The sequence below is a fragment of the Oryza sativa genome, chromosome 6 (assembly GCF_034140825.1).
Source record: "Oryza sativa Japonica Group chromosome 6, ASM3414082v1".
Lineage (NCBI taxonomy): Eukaryota > Viridiplantae > Streptophyta > Magnoliopsida > Poales > Poaceae > Oryza > Oryza sativa.
Window position 1 is genome coordinate 25,225,745 of NC_089040.1, and position 22,542 is coordinate 25,248,286.

General features: G+C 47.0%; 5 protein-coding genes and 1 long non-coding RNA gene across 6 annotated transcripts; 3 read left to right on the top strand and 3 right to left on the bottom strand.

Annotated features, from left to right (window-relative positions):
- Positions 1 to 154: 154 nt before the first annotated feature.
- LOC4341511 (protein IQ-DOMAIN 33) lies at positions 155 to 2,642 on the bottom strand. The gene is made up of 5 exons (XM_015788436.3): positions 2,392 to 2,642; positions 1,723 to 2,076; positions 1,425 to 1,646; positions 731 to 1,270; positions 155 to 603 (listed from the first exon to the last, which is right to left on the bottom strand). Exons 1-5 carry the CDS (start codon positions 2,476 to 2,478, stop codon positions 508 to 510), a joined length of 1,299 nt encoding a protein of 432 aa, XP_015643922.1. The 5' UTR covers positions 2,479 to 2,642; the 3' UTR covers positions 155 to 507.
- LOC112939329 (uncharacterized) lies at positions 1,885 to 2,346 on the top strand. Its single transcript, XR_003242937.2, has 2 exons — positions 1,885 to 2,025; positions 2,140 to 2,346. It is a non-coding gene; the product is annotated as an uncharacterized lncRNA (long non-coding RNA).
- Positions 1,900 to 9,234, bottom strand: LOC4341512 (pentatricopeptide repeat-containing protein At1g03540). Its single transcript, XM_066311562.1, has 4 exons — positions 6,843 to 9,234; positions 5,735 to 6,254; positions 5,529 to 5,619; positions 1,900 to 2,076 (listed from the first exon to the last, which is right to left on the bottom strand). The coding sequence occupies exon 1, from the start codon at positions 9,126 to 9,128 to the stop codon at positions 7,281 to 7,283; it is 1,848 nt and encodes a 615-aa protein (XP_066167659.1). The 5' UTR covers positions 9,129 to 9,234; the 3' UTR covers positions 1,900 to 2,076; positions 5,529 to 5,619; positions 5,735 to 6,254; positions 6,843 to 7,280.
- Positions 9,235 to 9,468: 234 nt separating this feature from the next.
- Positions 9,469 to 11,511, bottom strand: LOC107281333 (uncharacterized). Its single transcript, XM_015787102.3, has 2 exons — positions 11,407 to 11,511; positions 9,469 to 10,415 (listed from the first exon to the last, which is right to left on the bottom strand). The coding sequence occupies exons 1-2, from the start codon at positions 11,419 to 11,421 to the stop codon at positions 9,813 to 9,815; spliced, it is 618 nt and encodes a 205-aa protein (XP_015642588.2). The 5' UTR covers positions 11,422 to 11,511; the 3' UTR covers positions 9,469 to 9,812.
- Positions 11,512 to 16,106: 4,595 nt separating this feature from the next.
- LOC4341514 (exopolygalacturonase) lies at positions 16,107 to 18,448 on the top strand. The gene is made up of 4 exons (XM_015787343.3): positions 16,107 to 16,280; positions 16,391 to 16,726; positions 17,163 to 17,705; positions 18,047 to 18,448. Exons 1-4 carry the CDS (start codon positions 16,137 to 16,139, stop codon positions 18,281 to 18,283), a joined length of 1,260 nt encoding a protein of 419 aa, XP_015642829.1. The 5' UTR covers positions 16,107 to 16,136; the 3' UTR covers positions 18,284 to 18,448.
- Positions 18,449 to 20,180: 1,732 nt separating this feature from the next.
- Positions 20,181 to 22,321, top strand: LOC4341515 (exopolygalacturonase). Its single transcript, XM_015788172.3, has 2 exons — positions 20,181 to 20,884; positions 21,423 to 22,321. The coding sequence occupies exons 1-2, from the start codon at positions 20,354 to 20,356 to the stop codon at positions 22,167 to 22,169; spliced, it is 1,278 nt and encodes a 425-aa protein (XP_015643658.1). The 5' UTR covers positions 20,181 to 20,353; the 3' UTR covers positions 22,170 to 22,321.
- The last annotated feature ends 221 nt before the right edge of the window (positions 22,322 to 22,542 follow it).

The window sequence follows — 22,542 nt, forward strand, 5'->3', positions numbered from 1 at the left end:
GGGACGGCGAAAAACGCAATCCGTCAGTTACAGTGGTTATCGCTTGAATTTCGTCGAATCCTATCAAAGTTTACCGAGCTGTTATCGGCAGTTTTGCGGTTACTGGGCTATCAGCTGTTAGGCTATGAATTTAAATTTGAAAATTTCATGCCAGTAATCCAAAATTTCAAGTTTTGGATGATGTATATCAATTCCGTACATTATTTAAGCACTAATAACAACTTGGAGTAGATTACAACGCGACATACATGCAACAGCAGCGAAACATTCGTCAGTCTTTCAGACTTCCGCACTCAATCACCAATCACTTCATCGGTTTAGGAGGTGGTTTCTCGTTTTGGATGGATAATCAACTAAAACAAAGCAATCAAAAGAAGAAAAAAAAGGGGCCAAATTTCATAGCAATTTGATTACACAACACAGCACAGCAATTCGGTGGAGGCTCCACGCAAATTGAAGAAGCATATGTACATCATCGATCTGCTCCTTCCCCGGTCAGCTTTTGTCTCAGTAATCCGTCGGTGGTTGGTTGCCGTCGTAGGCCTCCGCCGCGGCTTCTTCCCTCTCCTGCTCCTGATCTCGCCGGTGCACCTTCTTGCTCACCTTGATCCAGATTGCAAAATGTTATAGCATCGGTGAGTGGAGGAGAGATTTTTGCAAAGATTTTGATTCTTGGTTGTAAAATGTTTCATCAGTGGAGGGATTTGCAAGGATTGATTGATTGATTTACCTTGTGTGATCTTGCGTGGAGGCGGTGGTCGGAGGAAGCCACCTTCCGGCGAGGCAGGCTCCGGCCGCCGCCCCTGAGGCGGCTCTTGCTGCCGGGCTTGTAGCAGCTGAGGCTGCCGCTGGAGCCGTCGAAGCTGACGACGGACACGTCGTTGGACCCGCAGCTCTCCTTCTCCTCGCCGGCGCCGGCGCCGAGGTCGTGCCGCCGCCGCACCACGATCACCCGCCGCCCTCCGGCCGCCGCCGCCGTCGAGCCAGCGTCCGCCGCGTTCTTGCTCATGCAGTCGTCGGCCGACGCCTCCGACGACGCCTGCCGCGTCGCCATCCACCGCTCCAGCCAGCTCCACCCCACGTTGTACTCCGCCTGGTCCGACCGCGCCGCCCGCTTCTTCGTCGTCCCGCCGCCGCCGCCGCCGCAGCTCCGCAGCTGCTGCGAGAACGCGTAGGCCAGCGCGCGCTCCCGCCGCGTCGTCGCCTCGATCCTGCTCTGCATCCGCATCCTCGACACGTTCGAGCTCACCGTGCTGTCGTCCCACTCCTCCTGCCACGCACGCATCATCATCAGTTCATCACATCCAAAATCTCGCGACACAACTCGCCGATCACATCACTGTTCCATCATCGGTTGCAGAGATTTGATCGAGATCGAAGTCTACATTGCATTGCGGACATGTTCTTGCATGGTCTGTATATACCTTCACTCTGAACGCCTGTGGCCGCGACCGCTGGCTGCTCCGGTGCTGCGCCGACGTCGCCGCGGCGGCGGCGCTGTCGTCGCTGAGGCGGAGGTTGCTCAGCGACTCGCCGACCTGGACCTCCACCGACGCCGCGATGGACGCCGTAGTAGGGCTCCTCGGCTCGTCGGTGGTGCAGCAGCCGTTTTCTGAGCATTTGAGCTTCTGCAACTGCCTCCTCGCCTGCAACACCAGTGGATCTGCATGATCGATCTTTTTTTTCTAACCTCCAATTTTTGAATTTGGATCAAGAACGCACCATGAATCCCCTGAACACGGATTGGATCATCGTCGCCGCTTCGACTTGGCTGTCGGTGGCCGGCTCGGCCGCCGTCGGAGGCGCGATGTCTTTGATGGGGATGCTCATGCTCCCATGTTCTTCAGGGTGGCCGCCGGCGTCGGCGACGCCATCCACGCCATTCGCCGGTCGAGCAACCGTCAGCGCCGCCGCCTGCGGTTCCTGCGGCATTGCGCAGGTCTCGAAGCTCTTGACGGAGACCGTCCCATCATCGTCGTCGTCGTTCTCGTCCTCGGCGGCCGCGCTGATCTCGTCGCCGCAGAGGTAGAGCCGGAGAGAGCTCCATCTCCTCTTGTGATCAGCAGAGCCCCTCTCCTGCAAACCAAAAATCAGAACAATCTTCTTCACTCGATTAATCAAACTCCATTTTCTGTTCAGATTGTTTATGTCGCAGGCAGGCAAAAGCATCTGCAATTGTGAAGATCCATGAACCGAGGTGCCACGACAAAGTACAGAATCGAAAGTACATTGGCCTCATCGCCGGTTACTGATTGGTGTACCGAGAGATCTTCACTTTTTCTCGTACTGAACCTGAACCCGAACCCAACACCGACTGCACAGTTGCACTGCACCACCACAAACGTATGCCCTACACAAAAACAGTGGACGCAACACCAAAAGAGCACCTACATTGTGGCAACCACGGCCGCCACCGCCGGCCGACGAGCAGGGGCTCTTGGAGAAGACTCGCCGGACAATGCCGCCGGCGAGGCCCATCCCCACCGTCGCCGGAACAGAAGAAAAGCCTCTCTCAACTATCTAGGACTAGGAGGCTTCACATGTCAGTGTAGTAGAACGACGGCGATCTTGGTTGGCATCGCCATGAGCCGGCGGTGCTGAGCTAGCTGAGCTCTCACTCCACAGTGATGGCTGGCGCGCGCAGGCGAGGCTGCAATGGCTGGCTTCCCCTTATAGTAGCAAGGGAGAGGCCAACGACCGTGCAGTGGTGGTGGTGGCTAAAATCCACAAGACCACCAGAACCAGTTTGGCTTGGGTTAAAATAAAAAGAAAGGCGGTGTGCGAGATGCGCTTTGGTGCAAGTAGTAAGCTTTGTGTAAAGGCGCCGGTGGCGGGAGGCATCTCATTGGTGGATCCATGGAGGAAATGTGGAGTACACTGCACAACTGTGGTGGCACTAATGATTTAGAGCGAGAGTGAGGAAGAGGACCCATGTGTTAGGTTATTTTTTGGTCTGGCAGAGGAGGGGACTTTAGAGCTGGAGGCTGGAGGAGTTGGGCACTTGGGCATCTTGTTTTTTACACTGTTGGTGGAAGGAGTGTGGGGGAAAAAAATGGTGTGCTGCTAGGCTCACAGTCACACACAGCTGGGATTGTTTTTGTTGCAACAAGGTATTGTGTTGAAGGTTTCCTAGTCTTATTGTAGTAATCTGTTTATATTTTTGGGGTAATGTAAGTTTCACCTTTTTACAAGCCAAGTCTAATGCATTTTTACTGTGTTACTACAGTGAGAAAAGTGAAAAAAAAAGAGAGAAAAAAAGGATAGCACTAAGGGCAATTTTGAAGGATGAGTAGAGGTTATCTTTTAGTGTCCTCTTGTCAATAAAAGAGAGCACTAAAGACAACGCATACAAGAAAGCCAAGCATGGCTCAATTGGCTAGTTTGTTGTGGAGGAAAAAGTTGGCATCCATGGATTGGATCGAACCTATGTGCCTCACTGGAAATTTTTTCCCTAGCTCCATGATCTTTGCCTTTGCCCAAGGGGTTAACCTCAAGTAGATGTATTCAGTGTGAATGTGTGTTTCCATACATTGGAGCCCTACACTTCGTGTGAAGTGAGTATGGTGTTGTGTCCTTGTGCGCATCGTGTTCATTCTTGGCTACCCTTAAAAAAAATTTTGTGTCATGGTCGACACATTTCGTTCATTACCTTATCTCTCATCCACCTCAACCATTCTCAAGATTATGACGATGGCTGAGGTGTTCTATTACGTTGGTGTGGTTGTCCACAAGTAGACATCCCATTAGTTGGTTGATTGGGTGCTAGGGCAGCCGTACTGTACATAGTACAGATTTTGGTTGTTAGACCAGACTGCAGTGTGTCGGCGAGAGATAGCAGTGGTTTACTGGCTTGTGTGAGCTTAGCATTTCGAGAGGGAAAAAAATGTCAGCAGGAAAGAATGTTGGAAGGGTCCGGAAATAAAGGTTCTAGACGTGCACCCTTTTTTTTTTTTACTGAAGGGTCACATGGCTTGCTTCATCCCAGCCTAAAATGTTGGTTTTGCTTGCTCTTGGGTGTAAGCATCATATTCCTCCCCTCAACTTTCTAATTCCACGCCAATCCTTATCCTCACTTGTTAATCTTCCCTAACTATACTTTGTCAGATGCCACTTTTTCATCATTTCTATTCGCAAGTAATAAATACTACTCTTTCGGGTGTGTTCGGCAGCTATTTTTTGGCTGCAGCTGTAGCTGTGGCTAGGGCTATTTGGCTGTGCGCCGCAGCCGCATACACGCAGTGCAGCAGCAGCAGCTGTTAGAAACTTGCAGCCGAACACACCCTTCATCTCAGAATATAGCTTAGTTCTAAAATTTTTAGAACAGACTAAGGATTATGATGAAAAGACTAAAATGCTCTTCACCAATGGTGGTCGTTTCGAGAGGGTGCTGGGGATGAGTGGAAAAGAAGTGTATTATAGGCCTTGCACCACTAAAAACACCCCATAGTATATTCTAGGATAAAATTTGAACGTTAGAAATAGTTATATTTTGAGATTAGGAATTAGTTATTATCCCATATAAATAACACCCCATAGTATATTCTAGGACAAAATTTGAACGTTAGAAATAGTTATATTTTAGGATGGAAGAATTAGTTATTATCCCATATAAATAACAAACATCATATAAAAAAAAATCCTCACTAATTTCCCCTGGCCCCTCTCTCTCCACAACAAAGTTTGTGAGCACGTGCTTAACAGATTTTAGTGGCTCGCTAAAGACATTTGACCATCACCTGAGTGTGCATATCTTGCGAAAACGGTACACATAACAAATAAACAAAGCACGTCAGGTTCGGTACCCAGCTAACGCTAGGTTTCCGCATCAAGGCCCACAAAGAAACCGTCCTGAGAGGCGACACAAGTACTGTGCCGGTCTCCATTTCCCAACGGCAATGGTGCAAGCCGTGTCGACTGGCCTTTCTGGCCTATCATGGTAGAAACCCCATGCCGACACGATTTGCACACAGTGACACAGGGAATCACCACGTACGGAAGCTCATGAGATCACTAGCTCAAGTAGGTATTATGTGAGAATAACATGCAAACACTTGCACGAGCCAATGAACCATCACCCCAAAAGAACAAATTATTAACAAGGCAAGCCTATTGACATAAAGATGTAACTATCAAATCATCCTGGCTGCTTTAGTTCAGTATCATCATAGAACAAACCAAGCAAGCAAAGCCTAATTAACCGCAGTATTTTATTCGTACTACAGTGAAGAATTTTTTTAATCTGTGCAAAAAGGGTCAGAGGTAAAATACTTTAGGAGCATTATTTTTTTACTCTGATGCAATGTCTGCCCGCACATGTTAAACAAAGCTTCAAGGTCTCAAATTCATAGCTACATGTACTTAAATGCGTGCAAATGCAATGCGACTGCTGATTGCTGTGGAAGTGTCGGTTCATCCACCAGCACAACAGCATGGCCTCAGATCAAGATCTGTTGAAGGTGGAAATTTCGACCTGTTCTAAATTTATGGGTTTAAGTAGGGGACCGAAAATAGAGGGGCAGAGCTCTTACCGGTTTGACTCCGCTTCATCCAATTCTGGCAGATGGAATTTCCTCGTGGCGCGCCTAAGATCAATCAATCCAGCACATATGGTAATACCGGCTGATCAAATGGAGAAAACCAAATGACAAAAACAGGTTAGCGTGTAAAAGAGCATGGGAATGTAGGATTACAGGTAAAAGTTACAATTGTGGTAGCAGGAGAACCAAGGGTAAACCTAGGAGAAGTCTAACAGATGGAAGCATGCACTCCTGCACCAAGATGGCAAGATCTAAGATGAAGGTATGAAGCATCATTGACATAGGTAGGCCAGACGTGTGTCTCCACTGTTTCTTCAAGTACCAACATGCCAATCAACAGATAAAAGGAAATGGCAATCGGAGATCTTGGGGAAAATCCATTAAGGCCAACTGCATCTGAATATGATTACATGAATACTTCCAAGGCTAGATCTTGCAAGACAGTATCATTGTCATTGTTAGTACGTACTACCAACAGATCCTCTTGTTATTGTGCTACATCATTTGGTCACAGGATTCACAGCCACGCAACGAGAGAGTGTCATATCAAATTATCAACATCATCCACTACTCCTTAGTCAAATATGTTGAGTATAAGCTCCTTATCAGCAATTCGGTAGTGGATTGTGATCAGGTCAAGCTCACAACAGATTTCCCTTAAAAGGTTATTTTGTTGACCATGAGCCAAATATCAACTCCTTGATGGTTTCATGGATCCTGACAAGAAACAAGTAATTCAGATAGGTACCCCTGAACTTACAAATATCATCATTAGCAATTAAGTGTGGAAATCATGAGATGAGCACGTGCTAAACCAAGAAATGAGTGTATAGTATGGACATCTACATCATGTCATATCAGTGTCTAAGGAGAAAAAAAAACAGATGTCCTATTTGTGTCATAAAGCAAGTGAATGGAGAAAAACTGTGATCCTTAATATTCGGCACAAAAGGGAATTATGTACTAATTGTTGCAACAACCAATAATGTTTGGTTCCATGAGAATAAAAGAAACGATTGAAAGAACTGGCCAATATATCCCTGTTATCAAGACAAACATATGCCATGGAACATAGTAGTATATAAAGCTATCCTAAAAATACACCAAAAGGTCTTTGCAACGGGGTAACTAAAACTAGTTAACTTAGCCTCACATTTTTAAATAGCTTTGGATCCTAAGACATCAAATTTCTTCGCAACTGTTATGCTAAATACCTGTAATTCAGGCTAGTATTTCAGATTGATAAGGCCAGAAAAAAGGGAAACATAAAAAACAGATCATCAAGCCAAGTACAGCAATACTTACCCGTGGAAGAAGCCAATAGTTGTGGACAGCTTGTCTGACAGTTCCATCTCCATGGTAGTTGAGGTCATCCTGTCCTAGCCTACCACATCTACAAAGTCTATGGTGTTGGACCAGCATTAACCAACGCTGTAAACTGGATTATACTGTTTTTTCTGAGGTGATTATTCCTGTTTCCTACCAATTGATGGGATGAATTTTGCACTGTGCAAGCTGGTGTCAGTTTTCAGTGGCAGATCATGCAGGACCTTTTCTTAGAGTAATACATGATAGTATTCATCCAGGCTCCCAGCAGTTCAGATTTCAGAAATGGCACATGAATATTAACTCAGAGCTCAGAATCACTAAGAAAAGCAAAACCATGAAAACTATACAGGCTGTCTTATTCTCTATCCATCTCATTGGAAACTAAGCAGAACCGTGAAAATTATATGGACTGTCCTAAGAAATATCCATCTCAATAGAAGTTACAAGTTCCGAAACTTCCTCATTACTATTGCATACATGCAGTTTGCTTCTGTTAGCATCAACCCAACTCATTCCAGGTTCCTTTTTCACCTTTCTCGATTCCATCAGCCTTCTAATCTCTAAAGCATCTTCCCATCGTCCTACTGTTCTGTACACATTTTCAAGAAGAATGTAGCTCAAATGATACTGCGGTTCCAATTCCATCATTTTCTTTGAAACCCTTTCTGCTACATCTGGGTTAGAATGTGTTGCAGAAGCACCAAGGATATCGGCCCACAAAGAAGAATCATTCCTAAAAGGTGACTTGTTTATCAAATCTTCAGCCTCTTCAAGAAGCTCTACTCTGCTGAAAAGGTCAACCATACAATTGTAGTGTTCAATTCCAGGGGCAATGCCATAGTCCTTGCACATAGAGTTAAAGTAGTTTCTTCCTTGCTCAACCATTCCAGTATGACTACAGGCAAAAAGAACACCAATAAAACTGATATAGTCAGGCCTGGGCCCTTCCCTGACCATCCGATTGAACAAATTGATAGCTCGTTCACCATGGCCATTCTGCGCGAAACCACCTATCATGGCATTCCAAGTAATTGTGTTACGGACAGTGCTTGCTTCAAAAACACTATATGCATAGTCCACTGCGCCACATTTTGCATATAGGTCCACAAGTGCAGATTCAACAACCACATCTCTCCACCCTGCCATCCTCAGAAACCGACAATGGATCTCTTTACCTGGCTTTACTGAAGATAGGCCAGCACATGCCCGCAGAACAGTCCCCAAGCTATACCAGTCACCGTCCTCCTTATCCATCTCCCTGAACAATGCAATGACCTTCTCGTACTCCCCATTCTGGCAATACCCTCCGAGCAGCGCGCACCGTGAAACTTCATTCCTAACTTGCATCCTGTCAAACACCTTGCGAGCCTCCACCATCAACCCACACTTGGCGTACATGTCCAGCGTACTGCTTTCCACGATCACATTCCCACACAGACCACGGGTCACCACCTGAGCATGTGCCTGCCTCCCCTGACTCCCCCTCTTCGAGTTCCCCAGTGCTGTCATCATCGAACCAAAAGTGCAGCCATCTGGCCTAACCCCATTCATCATTAGCATAGATCGGAACCACCTCACGGCCTCCTCAAACCAATCATTCCGCACAAATGCGGATATCAACGACGTGTAGCATATCCCGTCCGGTGCACGCATTTCCTCGAACACCTTCCGCGCGTCACCGGGCGCGGCCACATGACCGTACATGTCGACCAGAGAGCTTAGCACGACGCCATCGTCGCCGAATCCCCGAACGAGGACGCTCCCGTGGAGGCACGCGCCGGCATTGCGGTCCCGGAGCACGGCGCAGGCCTTGACGGCGGCGGAGAGCGCGTGGGCGTTGGGCGAGACGTCGTCGTCGGCGCCGGCGAGCATGTCCCTGAGGGAGGCGAGCGCGCGGCGGGGCATCCCCGCGCGGAGGAACGCGGCGAGGATCGACGAGTGCGCGACGACGTCGCGGCGGGGCAGGTCGTCGAACGCCCTGAGCGCGTGCGGGAGGTGGCGCGGGAGGCGGACGTAGAAGGCGAGGAGGGCGTTGGCGAGGTACCGGTCCGCGAGGAGGCCCGCCCGGGCCGCGCGGCCGTGGAGGCAGCAGCCGAGGCGCGGTGGCGGGTGGCGGAGGAGCACGGCGGCGAGGGAGACCGGGGACGGGGAGGAGGAGGAGGAGGGCCCCGCTCCTGCCGCCGCCAGGCGCGCCGCGGCCGCGAGGTCCCCGGAGTCAAGGAGGCGGAGGACGGCGAGGTGCGCCGGCGCGGACGGGGGCATCGTGGCCCGAGGATGCCGCGGCGCGGGCGCGAGAGTGGCGCGCCGCGCGCGCCGTCGCCCCTTCTCCGAGTCCGAGCTTGGCGTCGCGTCGAATGCCCGTGTGCGCAAAGGGTTTCCTTTCCGTGAGGAGACCTTTTTGTGGCGGCCCATGGGCCATGTTTGCACTTAGCCCACGTCTTCCCTCTTTTTTGTAAGGCCCAAGCCCGTTGGATTTTCGGCCCACATCACCCGTTAAACAATGGTAATTTTTAGCAAAAGGCGAAGTTATTGTAAGCCACTTTAGCATGAAGAATTCAATTTCTAAGATTATCAAATGAAGCATCCCATGATAATCATCACATAGTATATAAGTAAGATTGTAACATTAGGTAAAACATCATAATGGTGTTTGAAATAGCTTCGTAGATAGTACTGCAAGAACGCTAATGATCCCTTTTACTAGTAAACACGAGTACACAACATAGTTGACACTAAGACGCGTATATATCAACGTTACTATAGTTAACTTCATCGAATTACTTAAACTTAATGACTTTAGCAGATTAACTGCCTTATTAATTAACTTAGCTACTACTATAACGATAATATGCATATTGTGCGTGCAAAGCATTTCGACAAGTACTAAGATAACAAAGGACACGTACGTACGCGCGTGCACACCATACGATAAAAAACCCAAGCGATCTACTCCTCATGAACCTTGCTCTTCTCACACGCATCCTCCTCCTTGTCCTCCGGCGCTTCCTCCTCCTCGCCGGCCGCCGCCGCCGCCGCCTCCGCCGTCTCCTGATGCTCAGCAGCCACCGGCGCAGCGACGACGACATCCTCGTGAGCCTGATCATCGTCGTCGTCGTCGTTGACGGGGACGATCGCCGCCTTGGACGCCGCTTTCTCGGTCGTCTTCTTTGCCTGCACACGGCGTCGTCCTCCTCCTCCTTCTTCCTCGGGCTCCGCCTCCTTCGCGTCAGCAGCAGCAGGAGGGGTCTCGACGGCGAGCTTGGCTTCTACCTCATGCGCGATATCATGGCCGCCGCCGTCGCCGTCGCCGTCGCCGTCTGCGGTGTCGTCAACGACGACGGTGATGGCGGCGGCTTCCTGCTCCTTGGTGATCACGACGATCTCCTGTTCCTTGGAGTTGGGGCCGCCATTGTTGTGCAGCTCGTCCTCTGCAACTGCAAGAGGTGCTCCTTCTTCTTCCTCTCCTGCTACCTTGGTGTTGGGCGTGTCGTGGACGTCGCGGCCGTTGTTGTCGTCGTGCACGGCGGCTGCTGGAACCACTTGCTGAACCTACACATCGACAGGAAATTAGGAGATGGAATTTCACGTGATTTTGCTAGGGACATTTCAATCAGTGGCGGACACACCCGTTGGGCAGGGTGAGTCGGCCGGCCCAACTATGGTCCGTGTCGCCCCACACCCCTAAACCTCATTTTAGTCCTATTTCTAACATATTAGTCATCAGTATACTGTTGAATTAATAATCAGATAAATCAAGTATTTTAAGTAGGGACAAAAACTTTTATGAAAATTCGTGTATAAGTAATACCATTGTGACCGTTTATGATTTTGGCCATACATAAAATTTAATTTTCTTTCTATTTCTTTAGCATATAATACAGTCAACAGTAAATAGTTAAATTGGTAAATATATAAAAAAATCCATTTTACTCACTTGAACTATTTTGGCGAAGCACTTAAACCCCTAAATAATTTTTCATCTTGTTTCATACCCCCAAACTATTGAAATTGGTTCCCTTTGTTGTCTAACCACATTTCTCATTTTTTTTCATCTCTCTACATACAAGTCATATACGTTTGTTCGACTACCCATATTCGTTGTTAACTTTCTCGATGTTCGTGCCATACGCTATTGCGCCAATGTCGTGAACCATTGACTATGGTTTGTGTGCGTTGTGCTATCACTTAATTAGGGCTAGCTCTGTTGCCCCATCTATATTTTAAAGCTGCTTCTGCCACTTATTTCAATTCCGGCATTAACAGAGGCCGGTGTTGACGTGTTGTTCTCTTACAGAGTTCTGGCCGGATAACTGTTCTAATTTCTTCTCACTAGTTAACTGAGTAATATACCCCTTTTCCTTTTTTCCCGAAAAGATTTTTTTTCATGTTCCAAATAATGACCTAATTTAAAGACAAAACAGGTATGATACATCTAGCTTTTTTGACTGACATATATATGTTCGTGATTGGCACGCATGTAATATCATGTATGCTGATTGCTGACAGTAAAAAGGAAAATTTAGGGAAGAGATATTCAAACCTCAGCGGTTGCCATTGTGCAGCTGCAAAATTTAGTGCTAATGTGTGTGAGGAACAAGAGCAGTAGGTCGAAGTAGGCTAGCTGGCTAAGATTGCTCTGATACGCAAAGTGCATTTGCCACGGTTCCCTTTTATAGCTGGTGAGAGGGCGATGAGGAAGTACTAAATTAGGCTCCCAAATGATGGATCAATCAATAATCGATCAAAGAGCTGATCTAGTTAGCTAGAGAGATCAGCTCATGACTTGTTGGATCGATCGAGTTTGGGAGGAGGAGATCAGAGGAGTTGGGATGATGAACGCCTGCTGCCTCTGTCTCACTGATGGCACTGAGGTCAAGTCCCGAATGCCGGGAGGTGTGTCCTGCCAGGAGGCGACATGGGGATCCAACTCGGGATCAGATTCAGATCATATATTCAGATCGGAGCCGCCATTCAGACGCCACGTACTACATACCTGCCTACTCACCCATCTCGGCGAGGCCACAGCTGCATGCCGGCGTCGATCCGATGCGCATGATGCACCGGCGCGCCATTTTGAGGCCGGCCTCGTGCTACGCGGTGTCGGGAATGTACGAGGCAGCTAGCGCCTTTCGTTGGCTCTCCCAACCCAATGCACATGCCAGGACGTCGTCGTCGTCGATCGCCTACCTCTCCGCCCGCACACCGCCGCCGCTTTGGGCAATTGGCAGCCGCGCGAGGATACTGCCGTGCAGGGCTAAATATTTCGATTTTGGCATTTGTATCGGGTGTGCCGATATACTGAAATTTTAAAAATTTCGGTCCGAAATTATTTGAATGTTAAACAAAATCTATCAAATTTGAATAAAAGATTACCAAATTAACAAATAAAGAATTAGACATTTCAGCCGAAATGATATCGTATTGGAGGTCCGATAGAACCAAAATTTCGGAAATCTCGCTCTGGAATTTCGAACCATACTGCCATGTCGCCCCACGCCCTTGTACGGGCCAGGAACAGGTGGACCTCCAATAGAAGAGAACAGAAATAAAGATTTTAGGTGCATTGGAAATTTCGGAAAACTTTGGCCCGGAGTTTTTGATATTTTTTTTCTTAACAAGCTTTGGCAAGCTTGAATAAGTTGTGCTAAGTAGAAAAACACAAAACATAGCTTTTCGGTCAAAATATTTCCCCATTTTCTTTGTTAAATTTGGGTCACCTTGAATAAGTTTCGCCAAGTAGGAAAACACACAGACACACGAAGATTTTTTTTTTATCGAAATAGTTTCCCAATTTACCTCCAAATATTCAGTCGCTTATGGCTCAGATTGTATCAAGATTTATATATCACATGAATCTTACCTTTCTCTAGCCCCTCTCCTCCCCACAACACATGTGAGGCGAGCCCCCTCTCCGCCTGTGGCCCCACTAACACTGGTGAGGCCTTCACAAATAAATCTTTTGTCTTTTCATGATGTCTACTTGTGGTAAGAACTTCACCAAATCCATTAGATTTAGATCATGCCAAGTATTCTTTTGAAAAAAACTTCAGAGCTCTTTCGAATTATCGAATGAACCTTATGGCTCAGATTGTATCAAGATTTAATATATCACATGAACCTTACCTTTCTCTAGCCCCTCTCTTCGGTTTCTTCGGTTTACCAGAATCTCGGTTTCTCAAAACTGGCAGCCAAATTACCCTTTTAAAAAATAAAAACCGAGGAAAATCGAGAATGCTTGATGTCAGGCGCCCAGCGCGGGGGGAGCCGGATCGGGCGCTCCCCCCGTGCCCCTCCCTCCACGGGCCTATACAGGGCCCACTCACTTCTCTCTCCCCTTTTTTCACAAAAATGTTTCATCTATTGTATTTGCAATGTTTCACTATTTATAAATCTAATGTTGCAGTGAATTAAAATACTCTTTTGCAACAAAAAACCTACATATTTTAGAAACTCTCTATTACGGGAATTTGGTTTATTTTTTGTTCCACCAAAAATGTTTCACCCACTGTACTCACAATGTTTCATTATGTATAGATCTAATGTTGCAGTGAACGAAACATTCTATTGCAACAAAAAACCCACATATTTTGGAAACCCCCTATTAAGGGAATTTGGTTTATTTTTTGTTTAACCGAAAAATGTTTCACCCAGTGTACTCACAATGTTTCACTATGTATAGATCTAATGTTGCAGTGAATTGAAACATTCTTTCGTTATTTACTAAAACATTGTTTTTATATAAGGTGAAACAACACCCGATTTAAACGAGTGAAACATTTTCAATCTACTTAGTGAAACAATTCCAATATACCTAGTGGAACATTGTGCAAACAATTTTAAAATAATACAATAATAAGCTAAAAAAAATTCGTCGGAATATATCCATGTGTGGTCTTGTTTTGAAGATTTAATTGTAACGAGTTTAATGGTACAATCGGATTATGATTTGGACAAATAATTTAAGAAAAAAATCAGTTTAAAATAATTTTGCACGTAAATCGGGCGCTGACGTCAATTTTTGAAGTTTTCGATCGGATGACCGATCCCTAGTCACTCCCGAGGAAAATAAACCAAAAACAATTCGATGCGGTTTATTCGGTTACCGGTATACACCGAAGTTGATTTTGATCCATTCATCAGTTCATATCGCACTAGGAGATTTAGCCAGGAAGCAACAACAGTGACGTTGTTCGTGAACGTAGTCCTTCCCATGGCAATACCAATACATGGCTTAATTGCCATCGGACAACAAAAAGAAAAAGAAATCAACAGCAAAGACTAGAAACGCCAAATCAAAGACTACTCAAAGCATGTGCTTGCCGGTGAGATTGCTCGATCGCCAAGACTTCTGTCCCAAGCAGTGGTATCCATCTGATTAATTAGAGCCGCCGCGGTGATTCACTGGTGGAGACTGGAGACCAACGGGGATGCTTCGTATCATACGAGTCGTCGTATGCAACGAGCGCGTTCGGCACTTCGTCGCTGATACGCGATCAGCCGCGCGCGCGCGGAGGCGCGCGGTCAGTCACCCCCTCTAGTCTCTCCTAGGTACGGTATACATCTTTTGTGTGTGTGTACGAATATATTTTAATGCATAAAAAATATATACACACATACACAAAGTTTGTATGCGCGTATAGAAAGTTCTATACGTACGAATACAAACTTGGTATATATGCGAATACAAACTTTGTATTTATACATCTTAAAAAAAAAGAGAAAAAACCGAAAGAAGATAAACCGGGAAAAAACAAACCGACCAGAAAAAACCGGAGAAAAAAATCCAAACAGAAAAGAAAAAACCGGAGAAAAAAACAAAACAAACATAAACGAAAAAAAAGGGAAAAAACAAAAAAAAACGAAAAACTCGCTCGCGGCGCGTCGCCGCCCCCTCTCCGCGCGCGACACGTGTCCAGTCGCGTGGGGAGGGAGGCGCGCGACTGATCGCCCAATAGCAATCTCGCCATGGCCAGTGCGGCAGTGCGTCTAGCGGCGCAAGGGTTAGGAGCAACAGGGGTAAGAGTGGAGTAACAAAGGACTGGATGGATAAGGTAAAGTTGGGCCTTATGAGTGTATGTTGGGCCATGGGTTCACAGGAGAAAACAAATGAGTACTTGTCTGCTCGGTTTTGGTGTGTACGGTTTTCGGCCTTCGGTTTTTGACCTTAAAAAAAAGAGAAAATCAAAGGCCGAAAAAACCGATAATTTGGTGTGGTTCGGCCTTCAATTTTAGGTATTTTTTCCCACCCCTATTCCCCACAACACGTGTGAGGCGAGCTCCTCACAAAGCACTGCCACCTCCGCCTCCCCGATCGAGCGCTCCACCTGTGGTCCCACTAACACTGCTAAGGCTTTCACAAAATAAACCTTTTGTCTTTTTATGATGTCTACTTGTGGCAAGAACTTCACCAAAACCATTAGATTTAGATCATGCCAAGTATTCTTTTGAAAAAACTTCAGAGCTCTTTCGAATTATCGAATTCGAAATGGATGAACAAGAAAAACATATAAATAGATTGCCACATTTTTTTTAGATAATGAATAGATTACCACATGCTATGGCTATGCATGTACTACATGATTTTAAAACAAAGAAATACAAGAAATAATGTTTGAATGATTCACCGGCCTGTGGAAACAGAGAGAAGAAATCTAGGGAATTGAACGTTGGACTTATAGCAAAGAAAAGTAAAATAAGAGGCATGAGCTCACGCTAGAATTATTGTAGAATGAGGATACAGGAAAGCAATTATTAGGCCTGTTCCTTTATTCGAAAGGATGTCATACGGTTTTTGCAGAAGATTTTAGTCCTTCGAAAATCCTATGTTTTTCCTCTGTTCTAAAGAGCCCTCAAAATGTGGCAAATTAATGTGAAAAATCTTTGGCAGTTATGATCACCATCAGACAGCATTGCTGTGTTTCTACCTGCCTGACAAAGTGACCACCATCATGGTGTGTTAACTAACTGCTAGCCCCTGCTAGAAGTTGGCAGTGTGTGAGACAATCTAGCCATGAAAGAAGGTTAAAAACCCATAAAAACTTGGGGATCATGGCAAGAGCAGTAGCCTAACAAACACTAGTATTCAATCACCCAGTTCCAAGAATGCGTTACAGGGAAGGCCATCATAATGCATGACAAGTTCCTCACCGGCCTTGCAAATATATATTACTAGCTGTTAGCTAGATTAGCCCTGTTAATTAGATGCTCATATAAATATGGTGAAACCTGCATGCAGAAACCTTTGCTTCTCAGTTTTGACACACAAACAGTATGACACCTCTGTTACAAATTACCATGTCTTCTCTGATCATCACTAGCTGGTGGTGGCTACAGGCTACTTGTACTGCTCGCCAATTAGTCTTCGATGTCAGAGACTTCGGCGCTGTCGCCGACGGACAGACAGATAATTCCAAGGTAATTAATCGCTGCAACTTGGTTACTAATTTGCTCAAATTGTTCAAATCAAATCTGAATTGTCAACATTTTGAAAGATTTCATTAATTTTGTGTTTTTTTTTTGTGTAGGCGTTTGAGAGGGCGTGGGCGAAGGCGTGCGCGGCGCCGGGGAGGGCGGCGGTCGTCGTGCCCGCCGCCGGCGGCGGCGGCGGTGGCGGCGGTGGCTACCTGCTCCACCCGGTGGTGTTCCGGGGACCCTGCAAGGGGTTCGTCGAGGTGCGGGTCGCCGGCGTCGTCCGCGCGCCGGCCGGCCTCGACGCGTTCCGGGGGTATCACGAGTGGATCAACTTCGCCGGCATCGACGGCCTGCTCGTCACCGGCGGCGGCACGTTCGACGGCCGCGGCGCGTCGTCGTGGCACCTCAATGACTGTCCCTGGAAACCGGACTGCGTGCCTCCTCCCTCAGTAAGTTTTGAAGTTACGCGGTGCCGGGTGTCGAAAATTCAATCTGAACAATGCAATAAGAACCTCGTGTTTCAAACAGGTTTTGACGGATCATATAAGTACACAATGAAATTATCATGTACGTGTAAATTTTTTTCTTTTCAAATTATATTAAAATGGATTATTTGCTTTATGCTTCAAAAAATATATTTTTTTAAAATAAAACTTTCTTCTATTGTATTACTTACAACACTTGTTTTATTATTTATGAAAAAAATTAATTTATCTTTATGGTGTAGATAATCCATAACAACGATCCGCTGAATAAATCAGACAAGACGCGCGCACTCACTCACACACCACATATATGGTTTTATTTATTTTTCTTTCGAGTATTGTGAGCGTTTGGCTTAAAATATTTTTTTTTATGACTCAAATTTACTATGTGTGTGCTTAGTCCATCAAGCTGGGGAGCGTGAGGAACGCGACCATCACGGGTGTGACGTCACTGGACAGCAAGTTCTTCCACGTCACCATCGTCGGGAGCCACGACGTGGAGGTGAGCCACGTCAGCATCCGGGCCCCGCGCGACAGCCCCAACACGGACGGCGTCCACATCCAGGGCTCCACGGGCGTCCGGATCACCGACACGGCGGTCGCCACCGGCGACGACTGCGTCTCCGTCGGCCCCGGCAGCGCCGACGTGACGGTGTCCGGCGTGTCGTGCGGCCCCGGGCACGGCATCAGCGTGGGGAGCCTCGGCCGGAGCCCCGGCGAGGCCGACGTGCGGCGGCTGCGCGTGTCCAACTGCACCATCGCCGGCACGGCCAACGGCGTGCGGATCAAGACGTGGCGCGGCGGCCAGCGGAGCTCCGCCGCCGCCGCGGCCGCCGCCGCCGTTTCCGGCCTCGTCTTCGAGGACATCGTCATGAGGAGAGTCCGCAACCCCATCATCATCGACCAGGAGTACTGCCCCTATCTCTCCTGCCACCATCAATCGGTCAGAGCACACACACAAAGATCTTTTTAAATACTCCCTCCGTTTCATGTTATAAACGTTTTGACTTTGGTTAAAATCAAACTATTTTAATTTTGACTTAGTTTGTAGGAAAAAAATAGTAAAATTTTCGACCCAAAAAAATTTAGTATGGAAATATATTTAATTATTGATTTAATGAAACTAATTTAATATTATAAATATTACTATACTTATCTATAAATTTAGTTAAATTTGAAACAATTTGACTTCGACTAAAGTCAAAATAACCTGAAATGGAGGGAGTAAATCTTAAGTTTTTGTCTATGGCTGGGCTCACCGGAGGAATTCATTGACATGCACAGGAGCGGCGGCCGTCGGTGGTGAGGATCAGCGACGTGAAGTTCAGGAACATCAGGGGGGTGTCGGCGACGCAGGTGGCGGTGAAGCTGTCGTGCAGCGCGGCGAGCCCGTGCCGAGGGGTGGAGCTCAGGGACATCGACCTCAGATACGTCAGGCGAGGGGTGGCCACCGTGTCGCGGTGCGCCAACGTCGCCGGAGGCGTCGCCGGCGGGACGCTTGTGCCGCCCCCTTGCATATGAAAATCTGTTTTCTGTTTTTTTTTCTTTTTTCACTTTCTTGTTTTCTTTCTATATAGCGTACAGTCACAGAGAGTTGGCGTGGACGAAATTTTGGTTCTTGTAAACGACCGATGACGAGATTGATCCTTAATTATGGGGACATCTTGTTCTCCCCTGTAATGGAACATATGAAGTACTCCATCCATCTTAAAAAACGAACCAAAAACATAACATATTGGGTTGGTTTTTTAATGACGAAGGGATTTTGCTATTCCCCTCACCTTCTGTTTTTTCTTGACAAATCTGCATTGATGTTCTCAACAGTGTCATGGAAATATATCATATGTGCACATAAGCTTTGGGTGTACTCACTGTTCACACCAATAAATAAATATCACAAGAATTCTATAAATTCCTACATAATTTTTTTAACATAGTGTACATATAATTTTATAAAATTATGTACTTTTAACATAACATGCACGTACATATAAAGTTTTCACTTCAGATACATTATACATATTGTACAAAGTAGGGGAAAAATGATTAGTACCCCCATCTGTCAAAAAAGATCTATTCCTAGATCCCCGAGGCAAGTTTAGTATTAACGTGAAATTACCAAAGTACCATCCTTAACTGCATTCATCCATCAACACTGCCATTCTCTGCACACACATTAAAATTGAGTTGCATTTGCCCAAGAAAAGATTACATTTGCCGTTAGAAAGGGAACAACCTACAAGAACTACACCAAGAACAAAGAACAGAGAAGAACCAAGAATAGAGGGGAAAAAATGGAATCAAGTTCTTGAATCAGATCTGCCACATATAGGCTTGCAAACTTTCACCTTCACCTCCTGCATCACAACAATATGCCCCTACCATCGCCGCCGCATCCATCCGCCACCGCATCCATCTCCCATTGTTGCCGCTGCATCGATCTGCCACCGTCGTCACCGCGGCATCGATCTGCCACCGTCGTCACCACGGCATTGATCTGCCACCGCCTTCACCGCCACCATCATCGCCGCATCCATCTCCTGTCGTCGCCGCCATCCCTGCAGAGAGGAGTGGAAAGAGGGGCAAATTTGAAGGGAGAGATTGAGTTGAACAACTGAGGAGGCAGAGGGAGAGAGAAGCCAAATGAGAGGGAGGGGAAAAGATTGCCGTGTGAACCGGAGAAAAGAAAAGTTGAGGCCCTCTGACTCCTTCTCGAGCACCCATGCGGTATTGAATGTGTATCTTTTTTTTACAGGAATTAGTTTTTTGGGACAACCACACCCCACCCCAGGAATCGATTTTTTTGCGGACAGAGAGAGTAGTATACTAGTATGGGAAGTAATTGTACAATTTTTAAAATAATTTTTAATAGTTGATTGTATAGCGAGATCATCCAAAACTTTATATGTATAAGTTGTGTTTTTGTTGTCGGCCCTAGTTTTCTGAAAGTTGCAAAGAGTTCTAATAACTTATTCATTGATATTTCCTTAACATCAACTTTTCATACTAGAATGCTAACGATCTTCATCCCCCAATTTGAATTCCAGCACATCTTCAAGGTCCGGAGGCCACAAGAGATCTACACCCTACAACACATTTATTAATAGTGCGAAATTGAACCGAGTCTTTTTTTCTCTAAAACTAAAATCAGGTATAAATTGAAATAGCATGCTATAAATACAATCTTTAAATACCAATTTGCATAAATTGATGAGCCACACCTTTTGAGTGGACTGAAACTAAGATTAGGCAACATGGGGACGCCAACAGACGAAATTCCTCTGAAGTAAAGTAAAAAAAAACGTGGATCCCTGATAGGTGGACCTCACCTTCATGAACGTCAGTGGCTCATATCCCTCTAACGTATGTAAGAGGAGCCTCTTCCGATATGGGGAACCATAGCAATGCTCAACCGCCAGCCAACCAAGCCATGGCCTGAAAATAGCAAAAGGCCAACACATGCCTGCATGCCACAGACATAGCAAAATCTTGTTGTCGCCACCACCACTATATATATGTGCATGCCGGCCGGCGTTCAAGTTCGCCGGAGAGAGAAGCACCGGCGGTCAATAATTAAAAAAAAAGAAAAAAATGGCTTTCAGAAACCATGACGCTGCCATGGTCCTCTTCTTCTTCCTCCTCATGGTGACTACCTACGCCAACGCGCACGGACACAGCAAGAAGCCCGAGGAGATCACTCAGGGCGTTTACGGGGCGGCGGCGGCGGTGGCGGCCGGCCCCGGCGGCACGTTCGACATCACCAAGCTCGGCGCCGTCGGCAACGGCAGGGCGGACAGCACCGGCGCGGTGATGGCGGCGTGGAGGTCGGCGTGCGCCGGCGCCGGGAAGCAGACGATCCTGATCCCCAAGGGGGATTTCATGACGGGGGCGATGGAGCTCAGGGGCCCCTGCAATGGCGCCGTGACCATCCAGCTCGACGGCAACCTGCTGGGCTCCAACGACCTCAGCAAGTACCCGGGCAAGAAGATGCCCAACTGGGTCGAGGTCCGCCATGTCGACAACTTCGTCATCTCCGGCAAGGGCAAGCTCGACGGCCAGGGCCCCGGCGTCTGGAGCAAGAACTCCTGCGCCAAGAACTACAACTGCAAGCTCCTCCCCAACGTACGTGTTACACCATGCATATGGATCAATAGATCATGAAACATATAATAGGCCTTGTCTTTTCTGATCATGATACACATTTCGGTTACCTCGGTTTCCATTAGCACACTTTTTAAATTGCTAAACGGTACTCCCTCTGTTTCAGATTATACGTCGTTTTGACTTTGGACAAAGTCAAACTGCTCTAAGTTTAACCAAGTTTATAGAAAAAAAAAGTAGTAGCATTTTCAACTCAGGACAAATATATTATGAAAATATATTCAATTATTGATTTAATGAAACTAATTTAGTATTATAAATATTGTTATATTTGTCTATAAACTCAATCAAATTTAAAGTAGTTTGGCTTTGACCAAAGTCAAAACGACTTATAATCTGAAATTGAGGGAGTAATATATTTTTCGTACGAAAACTTTCGAATATTGACGTTGCTTTAAAATACCAGGTAAAGCCATTTTAAAACTCAATTAATCATGCGCTAATGATTTTCTCATTTTACGTGCCCTTGAACCATTTTTGGTGCGTTTGATGGATGCAGACGCTGGTGCTGAACACGGTGAACGACGGGGTGGTGAGCGGGATCACGCTGCTGAACGCCAAGTTCTTCCACATGAACATCTACCGGTGCAAGGACATAAAGATCAGCGGCGTGACCATCAACGCCCCGGGGGACAGCCCCAACACCGACGGCATCCACATGGGCGACTCCTCCAAGATCACCATCGCCGCCACCACCATCGGCACCGGCGACGACTGCATCTCCATCGGCCCCGGCACCGACGGCGTCAACATCACCGGCGTCACCTGCGGCCCCGGCCACGGCATCAGCATCGGCAGCCTCGGCCGGTACAAGGACGAGCGGGACGTCCGGGACGTCTCCGTCACCCGCTGCGTCCTCCGCAAGACCACCAATGGCCTCCGGATCAAGTCGTACGAGGACTCCGTGTCGCCGGTGACCGTGTCCAAGGTGTCCTACGACGGCGTCGTCATGGACCACGTCGACAACCCCATCATCATCGACCAGAAGTACTGCCCCAACAGCATCTGCACCAGCAAGGGCGACTCCAAGGTGTCCGTCAGGGACGTCACCTTCAGGAACATCACCGGGTCGTCCAACACGCCGGCGGTCGTCCAGCTGCTCTGCTCCGGCAAGCTGCCGTGCAGCGGCGTCGCGATGCAGGACGTCAGGGTGCTGTACGGCGGCAGCGACAAGAAGACCACGGCCGTCTGCGACCACGCGCTGGGGAAGTCCACCGGGTGCCTCAAGGAGCTCGCTTGCCTCTAATGGATTATTAATTCGATCATCATCGATCTCTTTGTGTGTGTTCATCGTGTTTAAGAGACAGATCGAGGTTTGGAGAGCATATGGATGTATCCGCGTGTGTTCCTTGATTTTGATCTTCCAAGTTAATGTCCATATCCTTTCTTTCTGTAAAATTAAGACCCAAAGCTGCCTCCTCGATTCGCCACGTCATCAACATTATATCAGCCGTTAGATTCTCTGTAGGTCTCTGGATTGACGGTTCGGTAATATTAGGCCATCGCATTCTACTCATGCGCCTCTCATAAATCCTTCCTTCTGTTGGCCCAAGCCCATAGCAATAGTCTATGATCAAAGCGATCATCGCTCCTTCTCCGTATTTATTGCCGCTTCAGCT